General features: G+C 44.6%; 1 protein-coding gene across 3 annotated transcripts in view; it reads right to left on the bottom strand.

Annotated features, from left to right (window-relative positions):
- chd3 (chromodomain helicase DNA binding protein 3) overlaps positions 1-23,336 on the bottom strand; it is a 38,590-nt gene that overhangs the window by 7,007 nt on the left and 8,247 nt on the right. For 2 of the 3 annotated variants that reach the window (XM_069672032.1, XM_069672033.1), the window contains exons 9-39: positions 22,026-22,301; positions 21,736-21,939; positions 21,433-21,656; positions 21,219-21,350; positions 21,026-21,125; positions 19,773-19,964; positions 19,485-19,685; positions 18,927-19,064; positions 18,583-18,704; positions 18,313-18,486; positions 17,946-18,087; positions 16,368-16,499; positions 16,094-16,211; positions 15,289-15,413; positions 14,984-15,215; positions 14,724-14,908; positions 13,407-13,584; positions 13,192-13,278; positions 12,834-12,919; positions 12,404-12,537; positions 12,174-12,318; positions 10,020-10,182; positions 9,778-9,923; positions 9,387-9,579; positions 9,194-9,313; positions 8,971-9,111; positions 7,160-7,268; positions 5,650-5,782; positions 4,584-4,779; positions 2,949-3,112; positions 2,580-2,706 (exon numbers count right to left, since the gene is read on the bottom strand). In XM_069672032.1, the coding sequence (XP_069528133.1) occupies positions 2,580-2,706; positions 2,949-3,112; positions 4,584-4,779; positions 5,650-5,782; positions 7,160-7,268; positions 8,971-9,111; positions 9,194-9,313; positions 9,387-9,579; positions 9,778-9,923; positions 10,020-10,182; positions 12,174-12,318; positions 12,404-12,537; positions 12,834-12,919; positions 13,192-13,278; positions 13,407-13,584; positions 14,724-14,908; positions 14,984-15,215; positions 15,289-15,413; positions 16,094-16,211; positions 16,368-16,499; positions 17,946-18,087; positions 18,313-18,486; positions 18,583-18,704; positions 18,927-19,064; positions 19,485-19,685; positions 19,773-19,964; positions 21,026-21,125; positions 21,219-21,350; positions 21,433-21,656; positions 21,736-21,939; positions 22,026-22,301 (4,819 nt within the window). The remainder of the gene's footprint in view (positions 1-2,579; positions 2,707-2,948; positions 3,113-4,583; positions 4,780-5,649; positions 5,783-7,159; positions 7,269-8,970; positions 9,112-9,193; positions 9,314-9,386; positions 9,580-9,777; positions 9,924-10,019; positions 10,183-12,173; positions 12,319-12,403; positions 12,538-12,833; positions 12,920-13,191; positions 13,279-13,406; positions 13,585-14,723; positions 14,909-14,983; positions 15,216-15,288; positions 15,414-16,093; positions 16,212-16,367; positions 16,500-17,945; positions 18,088-18,312; positions 18,487-18,582; positions 18,705-18,926; positions 19,065-19,484; positions 19,686-19,772; positions 19,965-21,025; positions 21,126-21,218; positions 21,351-21,432; positions 21,657-21,735; positions 21,940-22,025; positions 22,302-23,336) is intronic. The other variant, XM_069672034.1, reaches the window with a different exon arrangement.

Below are 23,336 nucleotides of genomic sequence, written 5' to 3'. Positions count from 1 at the left end.
CATGATACACTGAGTGAGAGGCGAGGAGGGAGCTGGGTGTTGTGGTTTTTTAGGGCAAAGCTACTGGGGAATATCAGGTTTTACCAGTTATCTCTGCTATCTAAACATCCCTGAACACGAATACACACGCAGAGCGGAGAGTGCGCCTGGTGAGCATATGCTGTTACCAAACTAATTGTGGGAAAAAAAATTCACAAACTGCCTGTGTGTGCTTGAGAGACTGCAGGCCAGGGGAGGCCAAAACATACTCTTTTTTTACGACTTAAGAGTAATGAGAGCCACAATCGGACTTCAAAGAGAAAATAAACATGCTTGGAAAAGAAAACACTCCTCAGACAGGTCTGATAGCGCTCCAGACTGTGCTTTTATTGTTGCACAATGTGTCATTGCTGCTGCGCCGAGCATTGAGGTTTCAAGGTTGGACATGTTAAGAGATGAAAATGCCTTAATATAGCAGCGCAGCACGTTATGTGTTTGATTTTGGGTAATGTCTATTTCAGGTGTCTGTCTGGCAGCCACATCAGAAACTCTGCTACACATGTTTTTTTCCAATATGCGCTCCCGTCTGGATTTTGAAGGTTTCACAACTCAAGCTGCTGCCTGAGATAAAGTGTCCACTCACAGTGTTTAAAACAGAGCTGCTCTAACGCCATCAGGTAGCGCTTTACTCCACGCAGGATTGTAATGAATTAAAGAGTTAAATAACCCCGATTGGATCACATGACTCGAGTGCAAAGACGTTTCCCAGAGTCAGTAATTTTGATGAAGCCTGATCGTTTTCTTTCCCAAATGTTTTTCCACAACAACATAACCAAATAAAGCTGGAATTCCTCAGATGGTATCTTTAAATAGAAGCAACTTTTTGGCATGCTTTTGCCCATCATCAGCGTAACGTGCCAAATAATCAAGTCCAGAACTCCAAAACCGGACTCATGCTTCACTTTTAATGAGGCTGCAGCAGAGATCAGAAGAACTGTCATTAATGAGCTTGATTTGCTTGGTTTTTCACTAAAAGATGCTATGGAAGCCCAAAAAGACAAAAAAAACCCCAAAACAAACAAACAAACAAACATAAGTGAAAATTTATTTTTCTTTTCACCCACAAAACTTTTGTTTTTTCACAGGTAAAAATTTTGCAAGACAAATCTTTTTAAGTTCCTCATATTTTTCTTTAATTTCTTTTCCTTTTTTTGCCAGGAGGGAAAAAGTTTCTTTTTCCACCAAACTTTTTGTTCTTTTACATGTGAAAATTTAGCTAGAAAATTCCTTCTAATGTCCTTATATTTTTCTTGCTTCTTTGCTAGGAGGGAAAAAGTTTCATTTTTTCTTGACACCCACAATTTTTTTTAGTTTTTTTACATGTGAAAATTTTGAACAAAAAATTGTCAAAAAAAGTTCCTAATATTTTTCTTTCTTTTCTTTTCTTTCATTTTTTTTTTGGCAGGAGGGTAAAAAGTTTCACAGGTGAAAAAAAACTTGGAAGAAGATTTTTTTTTCCCACTAAAACTTTTATTATTTTATTTATTTTTTACAAATAAAAAGTAATATAACTGTTAAAGACAACCCCCCCCCCCAAAAAATCAAAAATTTTCCCAAACTTTTGTTTTACCTTGAAAATTTTCAAAGAATATTGTAATGCCATTATCATGGCAAAAATAAATCTGTTCTAAGTCATTAACACAGGAGAGGCTTCCATACATTTCCAACGTTGCCAGAGGTTGTTGATGGTAAGAAAAACATAGTAACTGATTCCTAACTCATTTAGCTATGAATGATACATTTATATTGTGTGCAAAAGTCATTGTTAAAATAATTACATCATTATTAGAAATAAACTACTAAGATGCTTTTTAGCGATTTAGTATTTCACTTGCAAAGAGATACTTTACAAAAACTGTCAAAATGAAAGCAGCACAGGCCGCAATACACCGTTTTTTAAAATCCTACATTTCCCATGATGCAACCTCGGCTTTCATGTAAGCTTCCATGCCTGCATCTTTTAAACTCCATGCCCTTAGTTTGTAATGAAAGCTTTATATAATTTCATCAAAAGTGTTACAAAATAAGTCCACAAGCCGAGGCAGAGGCAACCTTGATGACATCACGATGACATCACTAGGGTTATTTTCTCCTCCAGCCACAAAAGACATTATACAAAAGTTATAATTGCCCTCGATCAAGTAACATAAATGAAAGAATGCACACGGAAATCCCTCAAACACCTGAAGGAAGCATAAATCTGGCTGAAATTGCCAGCTGGCAAAGAGCCAAACAGATCAATCAAACGTGTATTGTTGTGTAAATCACCATGAATACTATAATTATGGATGCCTTAATACCCTATGATGTTTTTATTACCTATTGCAACACACTCACCTTTCTCTCAGATTCACAGGAAGATCAGTTTCACTGGCAGGTGAAGCCTAATGTTCCTTTTAACAGTTTATATATCTATATAAACATGCTTGTGGAACCCCTTCAAAATAAAAGCCTTGTTTTATTGTTGTGGCTATACTTCAAGGGCATCATTTAAAACATATTCCTATGAAGTTCAGTGAGTTTGAGCAAAAGAAACTGACCTGATATGAAGGATCCAGGGGGCATCTGACTGTAGTTGGCCCCTCCCATGAGTAGGGCGCTCGGAGGGGCGGGGGTGAAGGGTGCTCCGTAGTTCTGGGGGGTTGCGTAGGGTCCTGGAGGTATGGGCTGCACAGAGGAAGAGGAGTTTATCTTAACAATAAGACACTTGAAGGTTGCATAACTGACAAAGAGAAAATCTGCTGACTAAACACCCGAGGAGGGAAAAACCACAGGTGGGTGACAACATAATGGGCTCTTTATTCTTATTGGCTGTCCTCCATCTTTTATTTTTCCACAGGCAGCGCAAGCAGGTTTCTACTTGTGAACGCTGCAGTTTTAGTGTGTTCAAAAAAGGGAAGGCTGCTGACCGGGGGTGTGTGCGTCTCTGTGCCCTTGCTGGCCAACCGGCTGAGGATGCTCCTCTCGGACATTTGCAAGCGGGCGGCGATGGGCGGGACTCTGGACAGCGTGGCCGGTAGCCGGGTCACGTCGGCCTTCATGTCGCTCAGCAGCTCCTCCAGCTGGTTCAACACTGCAATGACAACAACAAACATCGAATACTTCACTTCTTTTAGTTATTTTAATTTCTACTTCCTGCTTCTTTTTCCCCCTCTTATTGATTATTTCATACTTTGTTTGGATACTTTATTGATAAATGAAGAAAAAATACCTTTGCTTCCTTCTGTATTCAGTCTCAGTATTAAAACGGGATCTTTAAAGTTCCCAAGAAACAGTTAGCAGTTTGATTTAGCATGTTGGCTAGTTCCTTTTAAAAGTAGGAAGTTGGGGGGGGCTCGTCAGTGATATTGATTGGCATTTATAGTAGTCAATAGTGTTAATAAGTGACGACCATAGACTGTATAAAAAGATGGACGACATGACAGCTCCCTAAAAGTGAAGCCAAACTCTCTCTATCGCCCCCTGCTGACTGGCTGCAGTATAGGTCATAAAGCCCGCCTCCTCCATGTTAACAGATGGGACATGAGTCAAACTATAAAATCAAAATACACGTCAAATACATTTTTCTCAAACATGGTTTCTGTCTTTATAGTTAGTTCTTATCATGCTGATTTATGTCCAAGTGTTCATTTTACTGACAAGTTTATTTTTAATTAGTTATTTGATGCTGTAAAAAAGATGATTGACAGCTCTGTTGACAAATCCGGCTCCCGCAGCCGATCTGTTCCGGATCAGCAGAGTAGAGGAGGATCGGCGACAGGAGACGTAACTAAAACAATCACTACAGTTTCCATATCTGCGAACGTCTGCTTCAGACCAACACAAGAAGCTGTTCAGCTGTTAAACACTCCGACGTGCGGGATCCTTGCTGTTTTTTTCGGTAAGTTAAGTGTGTGTTTGGGTTAGCGGAAGTGGCTATGGCGTGTCCACCCTCTCTACTGCGCAGCTCTGGCTCCAAATGACGTCACCAGGGGCTATTTTGGCTTCGTACAATGAGAGCAGATGGAGTGCATCGTCCATCTATATAAACAGTCATTAGTGATGACGCTTAACTGCTAACTAGCCTAGCATAGATCCTATGCATCATGGGCGAGGAATTTTTTTTCCCCCCTGCAACAACAGCAACTTTTTTGTCATCGCTGGGCCACAAACTGGCATAAACGTTACAAAAAGCACAATTAAACCTTGATTTTATGGGAACTTTAAAGGTTATAACAGTGATAACTCTGTGGCTTATCATTTATAGGGTATAAACACTGTAAAAAGTTTGTTTACAAGGCTTGTTTATCATCTCACCACTATGTCGTCAAAGGCTCTTGGTATTCATTAAATTCAGAACTTTTACAAGCAAAAGTTAAAGTCAGGAACACGACCAGTAGTGCGTTGCTGTACTGAGTATGTTAACCTTTCAACAGAATACAAATGTGGTCAGACCTGCCAGTGAGGAAATGTTTAAAGCTTTCACTTTGCACAGGTTTTAAAAGTGTGTCTCTTTCATTGTTCGCTTGTGATTGTGAATCTCCCCCCAGTTATCATCCCCTCACCTTTGTGCAGCACGGCGTTGGCCGGCTTGTTCCCCGCCAGTGACTCCTTGCTGAGGTGCTGGTGTGACTCGGCGAGACACTCCACCTCTGCAAAGCGAGCGTTGAGCGCCATGGCCGGGTGACTCGGGTCCTGGGTCATGTTTAGATAGGCCGCCCGTCGTAGCTGCTCCTCTATCACCAGCGCCTGCTCCAGCAGCTGGAGGAGGAGGGAGGAAATGTGCAGACGTCCAGTTTATGTATAAGTCAAAAAAGAGGCAGAAACTGTCACGTTAAACGATGTGTTTTTTGTTCTAAGATTGTCCTCAGCTATCTCACCACTATCTGCAATTTGTTTTGTTTTAAAGCTGTGAGAAGGCTTCAGTTCCACTGATATTGATATTGCAATTTGTCCAGTGAACACACAACATGCTCCAAAACCGCCCAAATTTAGTATCAAGTTTGGGACTGGGCACAGCTTTATCTTTAAGATCTCGCTCACTCGCGTTCCCTTACCAACCGTTGTTGTTCTATTTTGGCAAAAGAAGTTTATTTATGTGGCATTATTTATTGTGCTTTAAACTCAAATGTAAAGTGAGACTGAGAGAGACGAAGATACAGTAAATGAGGATGTTGAGGGCAGGATCTGAAACATGTGAGCCGGCCAAAAACAGGATGAGAGCTGTTCCAGAAATGCAGCGGTCAGCAATACCATCCAGCCAATATGTGGGTCTAGGGGCATCCGTCATCCGACCATCAAACAAGTCAGGTGATCGAAGGCGCTGCCAAGTGTTACATAAATAGTATGTCTGCATGGAAGTGAGGCTGGGTTTCAACCTCAAGATCTGTTTGATGCCAACCACAGTGTGTCTAGCAGAAGTAGTGCTGAAATTTGGCTTTTTAATGTCTAGTCATGGTCTTAATCAATCTTATTTTACATAAAATCAGAGAACTGGAGCTTGAATAAAAAAGGCAGTTTGTAGAGCAATATATATTGTAACGTTCTCGGTACAGGAAACTAAATAAAACAGCAGAACTGACAAATAAATGTAGTATTTCTGTTCAAGGTGAATCTGTAGCTTCGTCTTACCTTGAATCGTCGAGCCAGAAACTTGTTCTTCATCTCCAGGAAGTTGCCTTTATTCGCCTGCGATTTGAAAGGCTCATTGACGATGGCGAACTGGGGATCATTCTGGATGTCCTGCCACCGGGCGTAGCCGTGACTGGCACAGAGGTCAAGGCTCATATAACATCTTTAATCATCATAAGTATCTTCAAAATAAATAAAATAAATAAAGGACTTTAACTTTTTGGTGAATGTGTTAATTTGTTTCCTTAACAAAAGCTCTCAGGTGTGTGTGTTAGTTACAGTCCATGGAACCAGCACACAATTAGCATGACTAAGCAAAAAAACTAGCATAAAGAGCTAGAGGAAAATAGCTAGCCTGGCACTGTCTGAAGTTAAAAATTCAACTCCCAGCTCATCTAAAGGTCAAACTTGTTTGTTTAATTTGTACACAGCCAAAAATGTAAAGTCAATGTCTGTTTTTAGGGGGTGTTTAAGTGCTGTAACTATTTTGAGGAATAGTTCTCTGTAGAGACAGAATATTAGCCAAGCGGCTACACCTTGTGAGGAAAAGGCAGATTGCTCCCCTAAAACAACAACCTGTCATTTTTAAGTTTATATTTTTGTATTTCTTGGATAAATTAGTGCTAATTAGTAAGGTTGAGAAAGTGCTGGAACCCTACGCTAAACGTATAACATAGCTATGCTAGCTGTTTCCCACTCTTTTCAGTCTTTATGCTAGCTTAACGCTTTCTAGCTCCAGCACTATACTTCTACTTTCTTTTAGGCAGTTTTACTTTTTGTATAAGCATTTTCTTTTTTTAGCAAAAATGAAAAAACTTCTACCAGTCTCATTAATCCAACATCCAATATAAAAATGAAACTAGCCACAGGTTAGCTAATTTATCAGCATGAGGTACTAGCTAGCCTGCCTCTTTATCAAGGTGGAAAAAGCTAACTACCAACTCTTCTTATGATCAGTAATTTGTTTCGTACTTTCAATAACAGAAATAAATTAAACAACAGTACAGCATTTATCCTTGGTAGGCTATTTTGAACTTTGACAGAGCTAGGCTAGCTGCTTCCCGATGCCTCAAGTCTTTATGCTGAGTTTTTAAAAAAAGTCTGATTCCCAAAATGTTGAGCTTTGCTCAAGATGAATATAGATTTTTGAGGGTGAATTATTTTATTTTTAGTGTCGTAAATATACATGTATATATATATATATATATTTTTAGCATGGGCAGCTTCTGAAACAAAGCCTTTCTCCCCTTTTTTTTCAGCCTTACTAGCCTACAGCATTAGCTCACAGAATAATGAACACAGCGTTTAATGTGACTGCTGCATGGCCTTCATTACCATAATAGAGAGAGCAGCATGAACTAAATGACCCACTACATCAGTCTCCAGCAGACACAGTTTGCTGTTTACTGAGCTCTTGCTGGCTTGTTGACTTATTACTTTGGGCTTCTGCCGGCTGATAGAAAAATAAACAGACTGGGGTCATCGCGTGGGCAACCGCTGTCAAGGATACATCACGATTCCCGCCAGCAGCCAGAAGTCGTGTCGGCGGTGCCAGATCTCGTTCATCTTCCCCGAGGAGATGGCAGCCCGCTCCTCATTCTGCCAAAGAGTGTGCAGCTCTGCGGAGAGAAGCCAACACAGGTTAAAAATGAGGTTTGTGTCAGAGTGCTTAGCTAGCTGAAACCTGGCCGCAGGTGTTTTCACAGCGCGGGGAGCTTTTCTGGGTTTGTGATCAAGGTGGAGATAATTCTGCCTCCCTGCTGCTTTAGTACAGAAGCTCTGGAAAGCAAGGGGAATGTTATTTCAGTATTACTGGTGAGTTTTATGTTGTTTGGACTGCTTTGAAACATGCTTGGATGACTTAATGAGATATTTTCACCCTTTCACCTTTCTCTCACCATCTGTCAGGGATTCTGTTGAACAGTTTGTCTAAAGGAAAGTCTTAAATTGGAAGTGAATAAGCCTCATTACATTTATTTATGGTAATAATGTGATGTTCTTCGTACAAACAATGAATAGGGATGCAGTTACTGTTTAAAATATTTAAGTATTGCAGTCCTGTCCTGAAATGTTCGAGGTAACAATCCAAGTTGAATTACTGGAGTGCTATATTGTCGATTAGTCGCCCCTTTTACACTGCCAGTTCAAGGCGGGATTATTACAACCGTAAAACGCACTGAGGCAGAATGATGAGGCGAAGTCTTATCCGTCCGAGCCAGCATTGGAGGTAGTAACAGAGGCGAAGCGGCGCCTGTGTAAAGGCAGGGCGGAACAGTGCACTGGGGCAGCTTTACACCGGCGTTGCTTTGTCCAGATGTTGTAAAATGCTAAAGGAGGCTTAGTGGTGGAGCGTCGTTACGGCAGAATTGTAAAAAGGGCTATCTTTTCAGTATAGATAATCTGATCATTGTTATTTTGATTAACTATTTGACCCATCACAAAACAGTGAAGAAAATGCAACTACGGTGTCATCACCATAAGAATTGAGACAGTCTAAAAACCCCGAAACTCAATTTACTGTAATTCAAGACAAATAAAAGCAGCTAATTTAAAACATGCTGCTATCAAATGTTGGACATTTCAGCCAAAAAATGGCTTCACATTCAACAGTTATCAAAATGAAGTTATTTTAGATTAATTAATAGACACTGTTAGTTACAGATCCATATAGGAGTGGGAATCGTAGGGTAACTCACAAAACGATACGATACATACACGATACACGATACACGATACACGATACACGATACGTAGCCCACGGTAACGGAAATATCACGATACAGAGATTCTGCGATAATTGATATATTGCAAGACAATTATATAAAATGATTCATCACAGTAGTAATCGCAGGAAATCTGTTTAGAGCAGCACATATTTGTAAACTAAAATATTTGGCACCGGCCTATCGATAATTGCTTTGCACGAGTCAGGACGACGATGCATTTCCTCATCAGTACGTGCACTGTTCTGTATTTCCAGCACAAAGCATTAAACCAAGCTCTCGTGTCATTAACTTTGTTGTGATTCCTGATCTTATTACTCACTCTCTGTGTGAGTCCGAGCTTAAACCACACAACTAAAGAGTCAAGCACAGAAAGTGCAGTTAGTCAGCACTGCAACTTGGAGCCCTGCCTTAACTGTCAATTAGAGTCTCTGCCACTACCTCTAAGCAATCCTTCTTTTTTTAGCTTCATTTCTTGTATGTTTTTGAAGATTTTGGTGCATCTGTTTATGTAGGTGGGCAACTTAAACACCTAAACAATGCCTCTAAATAACACAGAGGTCAGTGGAGTCTCTTCCACATGTGACTCTGTACTCACCAGTGAAGCCTCCGTCTGCGATGTTGAACATAAAGCGAGGCCGCTCAATTGGAGGCTTCCCGTTCCCCTTGAGCAGAATGGGTAACTCCTCCTTGGCTGCTTTGACTTCTTTCCCAGCATCCTTTTCACCTTTGACCTCCTCTGTTGTGGAGAAACACAGCCATGGTATCACTTAGTGAAGAGTTGTGCTTACATATTTACGGCAGCGCGGTGTGGGGCGTACCTTTCTTCACGTCAGCTGCCTCGCTCTTCTCCTTTGCATCCGTCGCTTCTGTTGCTGTTTGTGTCTCCTCTCGCTTTTCTTTGTCTTTTTCCTTCTCCTCCGTCGCTTTTTCTCCCTCTCCTGAAATAGAATAACATTTTCTCCGAACTGAAGCCTAAAAACCACCTATTGTACTTTTTTGTTTTGCTCTTACCTGATTTCTCCTCTTTGACGTCTCCGTCTTCCTTTGCCGTTTGTTTCGACTCCTCTTTCTTCTCGTCTGTCGCGGCAGCAGGAGCCTCACTCCCTTCTTTCTTCTCCTCCTCTTTCAGGTCGCTCTCCTCTTTGCCTTCGGCCTTTTGACCGAGAGACGCCGCTTGTGACGTCTCTTTTGTCGAGGAAGAGAGCTGCGGAAAGTCACACATCCGTCTCTTAATCTATTTTGTTACTGGACAGAAGACTCGTCAAATATTAGCTTATAATCAATCAAACTATGGAATCTAATTATTATTTATAACTGATGACCTTCAGATGAACAGATGCATTTATTAGCTGTTATCGGCCTCTGAAAGCCACAGGATGTGTTTCAGTGTACATTTTCCCACCTCTCCCACCTCAGCGTCTGCACTCTTCCCCTCCAGCTCATCCTTCCCTTTCTCCTTCTCAGACGCCGCCTCTCCTTCCTCTTTCTCGTCCTCCTTCTCTCCCTCCTTCCCGTTCTTCTCCGGCTTCTCTGAAGGAGCAGGAGTCGCTGCAACAGTGCCATAAAATCAACACATTACAAGATCCGGCTTTCTCTGCTGCCCCCTGCTGGAGCTCCCGGGTACGATCGTGCATGTGAGGTTACCTGGCTTGGAGGTGCACGGTGTGTTGTTGTAGCTGGCGTCCGGGGTGGGCGTGGCGGTCTTCACGGCGGGAGAGGACGCCCTGGAGGAGATTTTATCGACGCTGACCTCAGGCTTGAGCTCGGGGAGGCTCCAGCGCCCGTTGATGTGCTCAAACTCCTGAATCTGGAAAAATAAAAAGCCTGGCACCTGATTCCACCTGATTTAAACTCACCACCCACATGCCCTGCTCTGCTCGCCTGGCACAGTGTCTTACATTCCCTCTGGCACTGAGAGAAGGATGTCAGCAGGTTTGGACAAGTTGGACTGGAAACTGGATTGATGTTTGGATAAAGTCGGGTAAAGTGGGAGCAGAGGGGTAATCAGATGTCAGGGGTGATTTCTTCACTACAAAAACACCTCTGACATCTTATTCAGGACGAAAAGACTCTTCTGTCTTTGTAGTGTGTTCGATTAAAAACATGTGGCTGCCTCACATGGAGGCAAGATGCAATCCTGATCTATGGGCAGCATTTTATGAGCTACTATCTCTCCAGGAAGCAGTTATTATTGTTAGTGGCCAGGTCTGTGATTCCCAAACAGGAAATGGGTGAATGTAAACAATAAAGATGTTTTGATTTCCTCTCAATAGAAGCCTCAGTGGTGATTTTCCACTCTCCAAATGACAGATAAGAGTTACAGTTTAGGGTGTAAGATCTTTATCGATGAGTAGGGCTGCCGCGAGTAGTCGACGTAATCGAGCAGCAGGGTCCGCCTCAGCTCAGAGCATAGACTGTATAAAAAGATGGACGACATAACAGCTCCCTGAAAGTGAAGCCAAACCCTCTCTATCGCCCCCTGCTGACTGGCTGCAGTATAGCTCATAAAGCCCGCCTCCTCCATGTTAACAGATGGGACATGAGTCAAACTATAAAATCAAAATACACATCAAATACATTTTTATGCTTTCTGTCATTATAGTTAGTTCTTATCATGCTGATTTATGTCCAAGTGTTTTGCATTTGTTGTGCATTTTTCTGACAAGTTTAGTTTTAATTTGCTGCTGTCAAAAGGATGATTGACAGCTCTGTTGCAGCCGATCTGTTCTGGATTAGCAAAGTAGAGGAGGATCAGTGAGAGGAGACGTAACTAAAACAATCACTACAGTCATTGAAGTTTCATACCTGTGAACGTTCAGACCACAGACCTCAGACCAACACAAGAAGCTGTTCTGCTGTTAAACACGCCGACGGTTTTTTCGGTAAGTTAAGTGTGTGTTTTGGTAAGTGTCGATCTCTATTGGTACAATGGGAGCATATAAAGACGCGTCGTCCATCTATATATAGTCATTGGTTCTGAGTTAAAGTTTTTAAAGGCTTTGAAAGCATGGGAGTACTTCGAATGATTACAAAACACAAAGGTGGTTTGCACCCTGTGCAGAGTTTTGCCGGCATACCGCAGCAGCACGAGCAGCTGAAGAGAAAACACACACACAGGCGCTATTCTGGATGACGGACCGCCAGAAAAGGCAAAACCATTGTGAGTGTTGTTTATTCACTGGTAGGGAGAGCGCTCTGCCTGCTTCCTTAGAAATTCCATGGAATAAGTGTTTGAGAAAATGTTTGGGCGAGTAGTTATTTTATTTCTGCCGTTATGTTGAGCACATTTCTTTGTGGTGGGAATGCTAGAAAAACAATAACGTCTGAATAATTGAGGAAAATTAAACGTATAGATTAACTGACTCATTGGTAAAATAGTCGATAGTAGATGGATTGAGTTCTCTTTTTAATGGAGCTCCAATGTTACACCACCTTGTTTCGACAGGAGCCCAGAATGGACAAACGACACTGGTCCTTTAAGTTACTGCTAACATTTGACTGTTTTACTGTCTCTGCTTCACATCACATGTGAGGCTTTTATTTTGAAGCAAACACAGGAAACATGTTGATGTCTCAGAGGACGGTGCTGGAAGCAACTGTTCATTAAAAACTTGTCTACAAAACAAGAAGAGGGTCGTGTTTTTTCTTCAAATTTTCAGTTTGAATTCTTACTTCTTAAACAACGTGCACCAAAAGGTGCGAAAGGAATTAGCTGTAGTACTGAACTACCCTTGTTGTTACCATAGTAACCACAGGACTTAAATGTTTAAAATGATGAAAAACAGTTTTATTTCTGACCTTTTTCTTGACGAGCGACATCACCCCGATGCGGGTGAGCACCGGCTGCCGACACAAGCCCTCCCTCGGCACGCCGTCGGCGAACGTCTCCGCCCCGTCGGCCACCGGCTCGCACAGGTGACGCATGAAGAGAGACACGTACGCTCTGTTTCCACGAAGATTAAAACACATCGTTAAAGGAACAGATAGAAATCATCTCTCTGAATGAAAGCACAACTATTCATCCTTACTTGAATTCTTTCTCCGTCTTTCCTCGGAGGTCTCTGACGAGCCACTGAGAGGAGAAGGCGTCCTGAGACGGCATCCCCCAGCGCATCACCGCGTTCAGGAAAGCCTTCCGCTGCCGTGTGTTAAAGCCGAGGACCTAACGATGCAAATGATAGGACATTATCAGAGATCATTGAGGGGAGTTGGCCCTCGCTGCGCCGGTCTGTTAAAAACAATCTGTGGTTTGTTAATATTCTTGAAGACCATGTTGGGATTGGACATCCGTGTATTTCTCAAACTTCCAAAGAGCTTTATTAAACAGCCATCTCTGATTTAAGATGGTTAGAAAAATATGTACGAGTGCAATTTGAACTTAAACTAAGCGGACAGATTTCACAATAAAAAAACAGGCAGAATGAAGAAGCAGATCTGGTTCCAGAGAGTCGTACAAACCTCAAGGTTGCCTCCGACTCGGGCCAGAAGAGGAGGCAGAGGTTTGTCCTTCTCGTTCCTCAGCTGGCGACGAGACTGCCGTCGACCTGCGCGGTGAAAAAACACAAAGATGTGACGGGAGGGAGAGACTTTCTTGAAATTCCTAAAAGTCGCTTCTAGCATTGTTCCTAAGTTTCTGGAGCACAGAGGAACTGTTGGACGGCGGTTTGAATTGTTGGCGTTCTGTCTCCGTCTCCTCTGCCAGGCGACTGTAACAACTAAATCAATTTCATCCTGTAATTCAACACAGACCCGGCTCTGCGTGTGTGCTGCAACGGGAGGCGGCTTTCATTTTTCACCAGCTCACGTCTCGTCTTACCTTCTGGCCGATCGTCAAAGTCCTCGTCCTCCTCCTCGGAGCCCACCGAGTACTCGGACTGGTTATCTGAAATGTCAGCATGCCACTCTGAAACAGCACATGGTGGTCGGTCAATAGGCCAGGCCCATTCGCTTCCACTGTGCAACAATAACTCAAACAGAACACGTGATAGATCGTATGTTTTTTAGAGCACCAGGTCCGACCCCGGCTCCTACCTTGGTCCTCCTGAGCGGCGTCGTTGTAGTTGACGGGCTTGCGGTTCCTCTTCCCTTTGCCCAGCTTGCTGGCCAGGTCCTCCTGCTGCTGCTCGTAGTGATGCCGCAGCAGCTTCTCCCAGTAATCCGGATCCACGTTCTCCTCCTGTTTGATGATCTCGCGCTCGATCTCCTCGATCTGCAACAACACAGTTAGGCTTCTTATATTGAAGTTATTTTGAATCCTTCATCATTCCCTCACAAAACAATATAAAGATCTTTTTATTTACCGTAAAATTCAGTGTATAAGACGCACTTTTAATACTTTTTGAGAGTGGGCTGCGTCCTATAAACCGGTGCGAATATACCAGTATAAACTGCAGAGAGAGGGATCTTATTGTGTTACAGTATTTCACCCAGACGATGGCGCTATGCGGCTGTGAAGTGGCAACACCACGTCTCTGCATTTAACTGTTTCCGGGTCCGAGCCGCTACAACGTCTCCTATTTACAATCTGCCGCAGCGCTGTTCTCTTGAGTTGTTGCTAACGCGTCGTCACGGTGATGCTCCATCATGATCGCCAGTGCAGCCGCCCTGACAACAACCAACGTTACCTCAGGCTGCCAGCTAGGAATGCAAAGTCGACGTGGTGAAAACAGACGGTCGGCTGTGACGTGTGTGTTTTAAATGATAATAAATTGAAATAGTAACTTGTGCACACGTTTTTATAAATAGCTATAGAAACCTTTTTCCCTCTGGGACACCCCCAAACAGACTGCGTCTTATATTCCTGATCTTACGGTACAGCATCAGTCTGCATGATTACCTGTCCAGCAGCACCACCTTGCAATATTCAGCAGAAGCACAGCCTCTACTTTCAGTCCGATATATATTCAGATAAAAAGGCCCAAATATTTAAACCACAATCTCCCAAAGCCAAGGAAAACTTCCTCTAGTTACCACGAACTGACAAAAAGGCCCAAATATTCAGCCAAGTTTAACAGAGGACGAAGAAAAGCAGGAAATCTTGTATTATTGGCATGTCAAGATATTAAAAAGGCGAGTAACCGCAACCAAACACAGAGCGAATAAACTTCTCTGACTCCTATCAGGTCTCATTTGTGTGTTTTGAGGCTAAAAATGGCAGCTTTAATTAAACTCTTCATCCAAAACAGACTGTCAGGAGCCAGAGGACTGTCCACACGTGGACCACAGCCACGGAAATAAAAAGATGATTTGTTAAAATGTGCCGCATGTGTCGCACAAACATCCTGGAGTCCCACAGCCGCCTGTGACTGGAGGACAATGAAACAACACTATAATAAACACCCCGCTCACCTTGTCCTCCTCTCTGACCATGTACTGAGCCACCTTAAAGGAGCTCAGGTACTCGTTCATGTTCTGGACGTCCGTGTCGTCGGTGGCGTCTTGGCTCCGGTCCAGCAGCCTCTCGATGGCGCCGCTGTCGTAGTGAATCACGCTGCCCTCGTCCTCCACTTTATCCCCCGCGTTCTTCTTCTTACCTGCCACACGTGGAGAGGAAACGGTTAACATCGCTTGTCTCGTTCCTCCTGATGGATTTCACAAAACGTCCTCACCTTCTCCTTCGTCCTTGAAGAGCTCCTCCGTCCCGAACTTGAGGATGTCGTCCAGCTCCTGTTTGGACATGGAGCCGGCTTTGGAGCCCAGGCCGGGCCGGACCACCAGGTGAGTGAGCATCATCTTCCTCTTGGCCACCTGCGTGATCCGCTCCTCCACGCTGGCTCGCGTCACGAAGCGGTAGATCATCACCTTGTTGGCCTGCCCGATGCGGTGAGCTCGACTGAACGCCTGAGCGGAGGAAAGCGGAGAGTTTAAGCTCGTATCAAACCGTTTTCTTCCTCAGCAGGCGGGCGCGTCGTACCTGGATGTCGTTGTGAGGGTTCCAGTCGGAGTCGAAGATGACGACCGTGTCCGCTGTAGCCAAGTTGATGCCGAGACCTCCGGCTCTGGTGGAGAGCAGGAAACAGAACTGACAGGCACCGGGAGCTGCAGGAGGGGACACAAACAGTCGGTCAGTAATCTCTCTTTTACAGGCATGTGACCTTTAGTGCGGCAAGTGTGCTGCGCTTGTAGTCCGAGCTGTATTGACCAATCAGCAGGCTGCGGCGTATGCAGGAATAACAAATTCCATCAGCGTCATCTGACAACGATTTAGCTTCTTATTAATCTCTATAAACGGACGTCTGCATGCTAACAGCTAACAATCCGCTCTAGATCTAAAACTCAACTTGAAGGCCGATGAGTGCTTAGATTTCCCAACTTCCTCGAATGCATCAGAAAGGATCGATCCGACCTCCGTTCAGCAACCATTTTAAAAGTAGTTTTCTTCTCCTCTTGAGGACGGACCCGACAAAGCTTTTGACTTATTTAGGCAAACATAAGAGCTGGTTCTTTTTGGGGTTCATACCGCCGTAGTTAGCGGCCTCTGTGCAGCTCACTATTTCACTTACTCACTCGAAACAGATGAACGGGCGCTCCTCCAACTTGTATCTGGAGGGGAGAAATTCGCTTCACTTTTGATCTGAACACACGGCCACTTCCCAAGTCGTGAAGCGGACCGGCCTAGTTAAAATCCAGTGTGCAGCTATCCTCTAAAGCTGAGGTCATGGCTTAAAGGCCACAGACGAGGAAGTGCATTTTAAACTGTGTATGATCCAGGATCTCACCATTAAAGCGGTCGATGGCCTCTTGTCTCAGCGCTCCTGTGATGCCGCCATCGATCCTCTCATATTTATAACCCTCATGGTCCAGGAAATCCTCCAGCAGGTCCAACATCTTCGTCATCTAACAGGAGGAGACACAGACAGACAGCTGGTGAGAGAGCATGTTTTCATCTGAGGCCACTATAACACCCGCACGCAGCTGGAGTCGGTGCTGAGGTAGGACTAACCGAACATCTGTGCAGGGAGGTGTCCATCTGCTCTGTGTGTGTGTGTGTACCTGTGAGAAGACCAGCACTCGGTGCCCCTGCTCTTTCAGCTTCCTCAGCATCTTCTGCATCAGCATCAGCTTCCCAGAAGCCTTTGTGAGGGCCGAGCCCTCGTAAGCACCGCTGGGGGTTTTCTGGGCCTCCTGCAGACACACAGAGAGAGAGCACGGCATGAGGTCAATAACAGCACATAGCAACAAGTCTACACCTATTCACTTCCTCCAATGATGTCTACTTAATGAGACGTTTTGTGAAAGCTCTTTCATGTAAATAAAAAACAAATAAAAGCAGAAATATGATGCACAGGCAGTACTGAAAATCACCACAGGGTGTCACCGTTCTGCAATTCAGGAGTATAGGACAGACTTATGGTTGCAGCTGGAGCAAACAGAGGGTAACATAGAGGGCCATGAAGGAGGTGTTATAACAAGTGTGTGTGTTTCTGTTTAAGTCCATCTGCATGTTAATTAACATAAGCACTTAAATCCATCATATAAACATGGCAGGTTCAGCCAAACAGGCTCATTTTATATGGTTGATGCCATATAAAGATGTTTGAGTAAAAAATTGAGAGACACATAAACAAACACACATTGGTCCGAATATAAGACGACCCTGATTATAAGACGACGCCCCCTTTTCAAGACTTTTTAAAGACCAAATCTTGTTTTTATAAAGTTCACCTAAAGGTGATAAAAGGCGTCCGCATACGTCCCAGATAACCAGACGTCCACGGTTGGCTCCGGTTGTAACTCTTGATTTTCCTGGCTGACGGTCGCTTTCCTTTTCAGACTGTTTGCTTCATCTGAGCGTCGAGTTTGTTTCTTCTTCTTTGGATTTTCACTTCTTGTTGAAGTTGTATCTGTAGTCATCCATCTTTTCTTTGTTTGTTCAGCCATAGTAGATTACTGTTTACTCGCAACACTTGCAGAGAGCGGAAAAGCAGCCGCTTAGCTCCGCCTACCCTCTCTGGCAGACCAACCACTGCTGGATGATGGAAAACGCGTCACTAACTAATGCAAAGGCTTTCATCAGTGGGCCACAGGCTCAATCACCATTGTGTTACCTCATTCGGCGATAGACAGAGACCTAACAGACCTTTATCTAAATGAAAATCATCGAGATCATCACATTTAAATTAAATGAAATGCCTTTCAAAATGTCATTAACCATCAAAGTCCGCTTTGAGGACAACGATACGATTTTATCTGTTAGCATCTATTAGCTAAGACCGTTAGCATTTTTAAGACAATCTTGGACTCTGATCGCCATCTTCAGACGTTACACTTTGTGACACCGTATTTACTAGCTGCTTGACGGTTGTTTAATGACCCTGTTGCTTTAATTATCTTGAAATTGGCATCATAACTCCGTCTCAGTTGTTGGTTAACTTGTTCCGGACGATCACCGTGTCTGGCTCTGTAGTTGTGAGTGACGGCTGGCCTCAGTCACGAGGGCTGAACTCATCTCGGCATTTAAAAGTCTAGACTCGAATATAAGACGATCGCACTTTTTCAGATGTATGTCAAAGGGAAAAAGACGCTTTAAATTAGGACCATTACGGTAATTGCAAAGGCGCTTAATCTCACCATGGAGGCGACGGGGAAGAGGTAGGGGTGGTTGCAGCACTTCTTTAGGTCCATCATGATGTTGAGCAGGGAGACCTGGTTTCCTCCGCCTTTCGAGTTCAGAGCCTCAAAGTTCTTTGTCAGAATCAGCTTGTAGTATTTCCTGTGTTTAAAAACACAAAGAACAATGATGAACTTCCTCCTCTCCGCCCTCCATTGTGCAACAGTCAGGGAAAATATCGAACCATCTGAAGGGTTGCTTAAACGACTTGTTGGAAGAACACTTTTACTCTTCTGACCCAGATGTTTTAGAAGTTTTGACCCACAAAAACAAACCCATGATAAAAGTAAATGTAGGCTAAGTGGTCAAGAATCCTCTGTGCCGTACTTCTGCATGGGGCTCAGCTCCACTCGGACGATCAGCTCGGTCTTGGCCGGCATGTTCTTGAACACGTCGGCCTTCAGCCTGCGCAGCATGTGAGGCCCCAGCAGGTCGTGCAGCTTCTTGATCTGGTCCTCCTTGGAGATGTCGGCGAACTCTTCCAGGAAGCCCTCGAGGTTACTGAACAGAGATAGGGACAAGGTGAAGGACGGGTAAATCTTTCTTCAGCAGATATATATATATATACATAACTTGGACTGGTGTGAGAAGTCGTACTTGAAGCGGTTGGGCGTGAGGAAGTTGAGCAGGTGAAACAGCTCCTCCAGGTTGTTCTGCAGAGGCGTTCCTGTCAGCAGCAGCTTGTGGTCGATCTTGTAGTCGTTCAGACGCCTGAAAAACTGCAAAAAAAAAGACATTTAAATGTTTGAATCGACTTTTATTTAAGGTTTATAGTCTTTTTTAATATATAGTTGTTGCCATTATATCATCTGTCCACCAGAGGGCGGATTATTTTTGTACTGTAAAATGTCCCACTCATAACATACTTTGATTGTAGCTGATTTAAATGATTGTTTTAAATTAAAGTACATGAACACTGACACTCTCAAACACTACAGTACCTTGGACTGGTTGTTCTTAAGGCGGTGAGCCTCGTCCACCACCAGACAGGCCCAGTCGATGGACTTGAGCGCTGTCTGGTCGATTGTCACCAACTCGTAGGAGGTCAGCAGCACGTGGAATTTGATTGGAGCCTCTCTCTGCAGGAGGACAATATGTAGCAATATATATACATATTATATATAAGTATTATGATGGTTAATGTTCCTCCAATGCGCGGGAGAAGACTTCAAAAGAATCTTGTTTTATTATCCCCTTTGTCCCTTCAGGGCTTCTGTAGGAGGTTTAAAACCATTAAGGCTACGCAATCTTGTTGAAAGTATATATTAAGATTAAACTGAAAAAATGCTAATATTATTTGTGTGGATTATGTGTGCTAGCAGTGGCCTGAAAATGAAAAGAGCAGTGGGCTAAGCACTAAACCCTGAGGTACTCCCCAATGCAGAGACACAATTGAAAGTCGCCCAAACACTAAATGTCCTATAATGAAGATATGAGTAAAATCACAGATGATCTGATCATTACAACACAATTCCAACACAAACATCTGTTTTCCTCACCCTCAGTTTGAAGGTTTTCTTCCCTCCTTTGACCGCAGTGTCGTCGAAGGAGAACTCGTTCTCTCTGATGATGGCCCGGCTGTCTTTGTCCCCCGTGTACGTCACCACGTAGAAGTCCGGCGCCCACATCTCAAACTCCCTCTCCCAGTTAATGATGGTGGAGAGCGGAGCGCTGACCAGGAATGGACCTTTAGTGTGACCCTGAGAATTCACATAAATCCTTCAGCATCAGCCTTTAGGCGGAGGTGAATCAAGACAAATATGAAGAGCAGGAAGCGGCTCCCGTACCTCTTTGAAGAGCGAGTAGAGGAAGACGATGGTCTGGATGGTCTTTCCGAGGCCCATCTCGTCTGCCAGGATGGTGTCCGTGCCCTGAGCCCAGGAAAACCGAAGCCAGTTCAGACCCTCCAGCTGGTACAGGTGCAGCGTCCCTCCTGTCGACGTGACAAAGTCCGGCTGCTCCTCGTATTTAATCGTCGGCTGGGAGGATGAAAGGAGGAAAAAAGGAGGAGAGATTTTAAACCCATCCATCCATTATCTATACCGCTTATCCTCTGCAGGGTCGCGGGGTGGCTGGAGCCTATCCCAGCAGTCATTGGGCGAGAGGCGGGGTTACACCCTGGACTGATCGGTCAATCACAGGGCTGACACATATACCCCTTTCCAAACAAAATTAACGTGTTGACGCCGGTTTTTCAGACCCGGGAAGGCCCGCTTATAAATGCCGATTGTCTCTTTTCCCACTGCCAGTGGAGTATACTTCTTTGTGTCTCTTTTCTGCTCCGTCACCGTCTGACGTCACAAAACGTGACGGAAGCAGGGGCGAACAACAAACTTGCCCTCGCATCAGAAGAAGCTCTCTCACCTAGCTGTCTTGCCAGTGTTGCTGCATCTTGCACGAAACAAAGAACAAATTTGCCACTGTATGTTTTTCCTTCTGTATCGGCCGGAAACTCAATGTGCGTTGTAGAATCGCGCCAAAAAAGGGACTACCGTGTCGACCCGGGTTTTGTGTTCCCACCTGTGCCGATCGGAGCCGAGGCGATAATTACCCGGGTCTACTGCTGAGTCATTTGACCCGTGTCTAAATGCCGATTGTAGCCTTTTCCACTAAGCAAAAAAGCCGGGTTCCAGTGGGAAAGCGGCTTTAGAGACAGACAACCTCTCACATTCACACCTACGGGCAATGTCAGAGTCACCAATGAACCTAACGAGCATGTCTTCGGACTGTGGGAGGGAGCCGGAGAACACGGAGGGAACCCACGCATGCACGGGGAGAACAAGCAAACTCCACACAGAAAGGTCCACCCGATCTGAACCGGGATTCCAACCAGGAACCTTCTAGCTGTGAGGCAAAGAAACTGAAGTTAAACATTTTTTCCGGAAGAGAAATGAGGTGCAGAAAAGAGACAGGAAGCAGATAAACATCAGACTTCATAAAAGTGAAACTAAAGCTGCACTTCAAGAAGCGTAACATCAGCAGTGTCTGAGAGTTTAAATGATGAGCACTTACAGTGTGATATATAAATAAGTGAACTCACATCAGTGACCGGTGACGCTAGAGACTCCTCCTCATCTCCCTCCTGGTTCTTGCTCCTCATCCTCCTCGGTTTGTCCGGGTCCTCCTTCATGATGGCGTCTCTGTCGATGCACGCGAGTCATTTCATTTATCAACCAAGCAAGAAGTGCTTGTTTGTCAAAGTGATAGCGAGGTGTGTTTCCAACAGGGCCTACCTGTGCCTCCAGTAGTTGCCCTTGTAAATCCCAAAATCAGGGATCTTCAGGTCGTCTCTCTCCCAGGTGCACTGGTCGTACGTCAGGTCTCTCCATTTAACCAGGTAATGGTAGGTTCCCTTCTTGTCCACACTGGGAGGGAGGCATGCACAGTAAACAAACTTCACCTTTAACATCACACGTGTACAGAGCTCAATATAAGCGACGAGCGTACCTGTGGTTGATGATGCGGTGGATCATCATCCACTCGGGCTTGATGCCGTATCTGTAGTACTTGTCCTCCATGATGGCGTACTCGGGGTCCTTGGCCCTCCTCTTCTCGCTCTTCCCCACCCCGTTCTCGTCCTCCGTGCCCGAGCCGTAATCCAGGCTGGGAGGCTCGTCCATGTCCGTCTTCCTCTGGTAGTTTCTGTACATCACCGAGTGGAAGATCTCCAGCTGGAAGAACGAAGAACATCATGGAGTTAAATTTCCCATCCTGTTATTCTTGGATTTGAGCGTTCCTTCACTGTCTCACCTGCAGCTCGGTGATCCAGGTGCAGTGCCAGTACGACTGCCCGGTCAGCTTGACGAAGAACTCCCGCTCCGCTCTGCCCTTCATGGGCGGCGGGAGAGGAGCGTCGGGTGGAGCGTCGGGAGCCGGGGGGACTGGGATGGGAGGCGGAGGTTCACCCCATCGCCAGTGGAGGATCTTCTGGACACGTCCTTTTATTGGCGGACACTAGACGGGGAATACACGTATAAATAAATAATTGGAATGCGTCCGAAATAAAAAAACAGCACTGACAAATCACAGAGACGACTCACCGTGCATCGCGGACACAGCCACTCTCCGTTGGGGATCTCCGGCAGCGGCGGGTTCAGGCAGTGGATGTGATACGAGGAGGTGCAGGTGTCGCAGCACAGCAGCTCTCCTCCGTCTTTACACACCCGACAGAACTCCATGTGGTCGTCATCCTCCTCCTCGGCCCCCGCCCCGCTGGGGACGCCAGCGCAGACCTCTGATATCACTCTGTCCTCGCTGTCCTCCTCGAAGTCCTCGAAGTCCTCGTCCTTCGCTTCCCACTGGATTCCCTCCTTTTCCTGGGAGAGGAAACATCACATGGATTAACTGAAAATCTAACAGTCAAGGTGGATTCAGGTGGTAGCTGTGGTTTCTTACTGGCTTTTGAGCAACTACGACCGAACCAATAAGGCCATAGAAAAGAACTTGGACTTGCACTTTATTTCATAATGATCACAGCAGACAGGCCCTTAAGGACGGCATGCAGCTACATGATCTGAACTACCAGATTCATGCAAAAATTCTCCAGCAAAATGTGATGTGGAGCGATGTTTAGCAAATGTGTGGTCTCCTTTCCCTGAGCACCAAAGCCTATTTAGAAATCACGGTAGATTTGAGGTCAGTAAGACCCCAAACATGTATAAAAATAGGGCTTGTAAAATGGGGTTTGTCGATATCAGTGTTCTGGAAATGGACGTATTTGGAAGTCGTGATAGTCATACTCGTGCAGTCATATTCCAACCTGACATTGGCTTGTTATAAGGAGGCAGTGATGGAGGAGAAGAAAAGATGGTTGTGAGTCGTTTATTGAGCCTTTTGTGCACAATAACAAACGGCACTTACTCACAGACGGCAAATGGTGGCAGCGTCATGTTTACATTGTTGTTCGCAAAATGCACAAACACTTGCAGTTTCTCTTTTGTCTCTTTTCATGTTCGACATGAGTGAGAGGAGAGTAAAAAGTATCTCTGGCTGATTGTAGATTTGGTTATACACCCCGTGCATTAAACACCTGAGGAAACTACACATTAGTGACAACATTAACAAGTGATGGTCGGGGGTTCATTTCACAACAATGACCGGCTCACTATACGTCATCCTGCTCATTACACGGCTACTTACTTACTTTAAATTCATGATTTGACACAAGACGTTGATTTAAATCGTCCTTCAGTGTCTGTGGTTAGAACTCCATCCATAGCAACGGTCTGGTATACATAGCAACGGTCTGCTATGCAGAAATAACAGACTGCAGAACGCTACAATTGACAATCAGATTTGAGTATTCAATGAGGACGTGCATTAAGTAATGGATAATGTATAGTGAGCAGCTT

Source organism: Semicossyphus pulcher, unplaced genomic scaffold (assembly GCF_022749685.1).
Source record: "Semicossyphus pulcher isolate SPU_LCO1_2020_fin unplaced genomic scaffold, fSemPul1.0.p SCAF_21, whole genome shotgun sequence".
Taxonomy (NCBI): Eukaryota; Metazoa; Chordata; class Actinopteri; order Labriformes; family Labridae; genus Semicossyphus; species Semicossyphus pulcher.
This window is presented reverse-complemented; position numbering and strand designations above follow the sequence as displayed.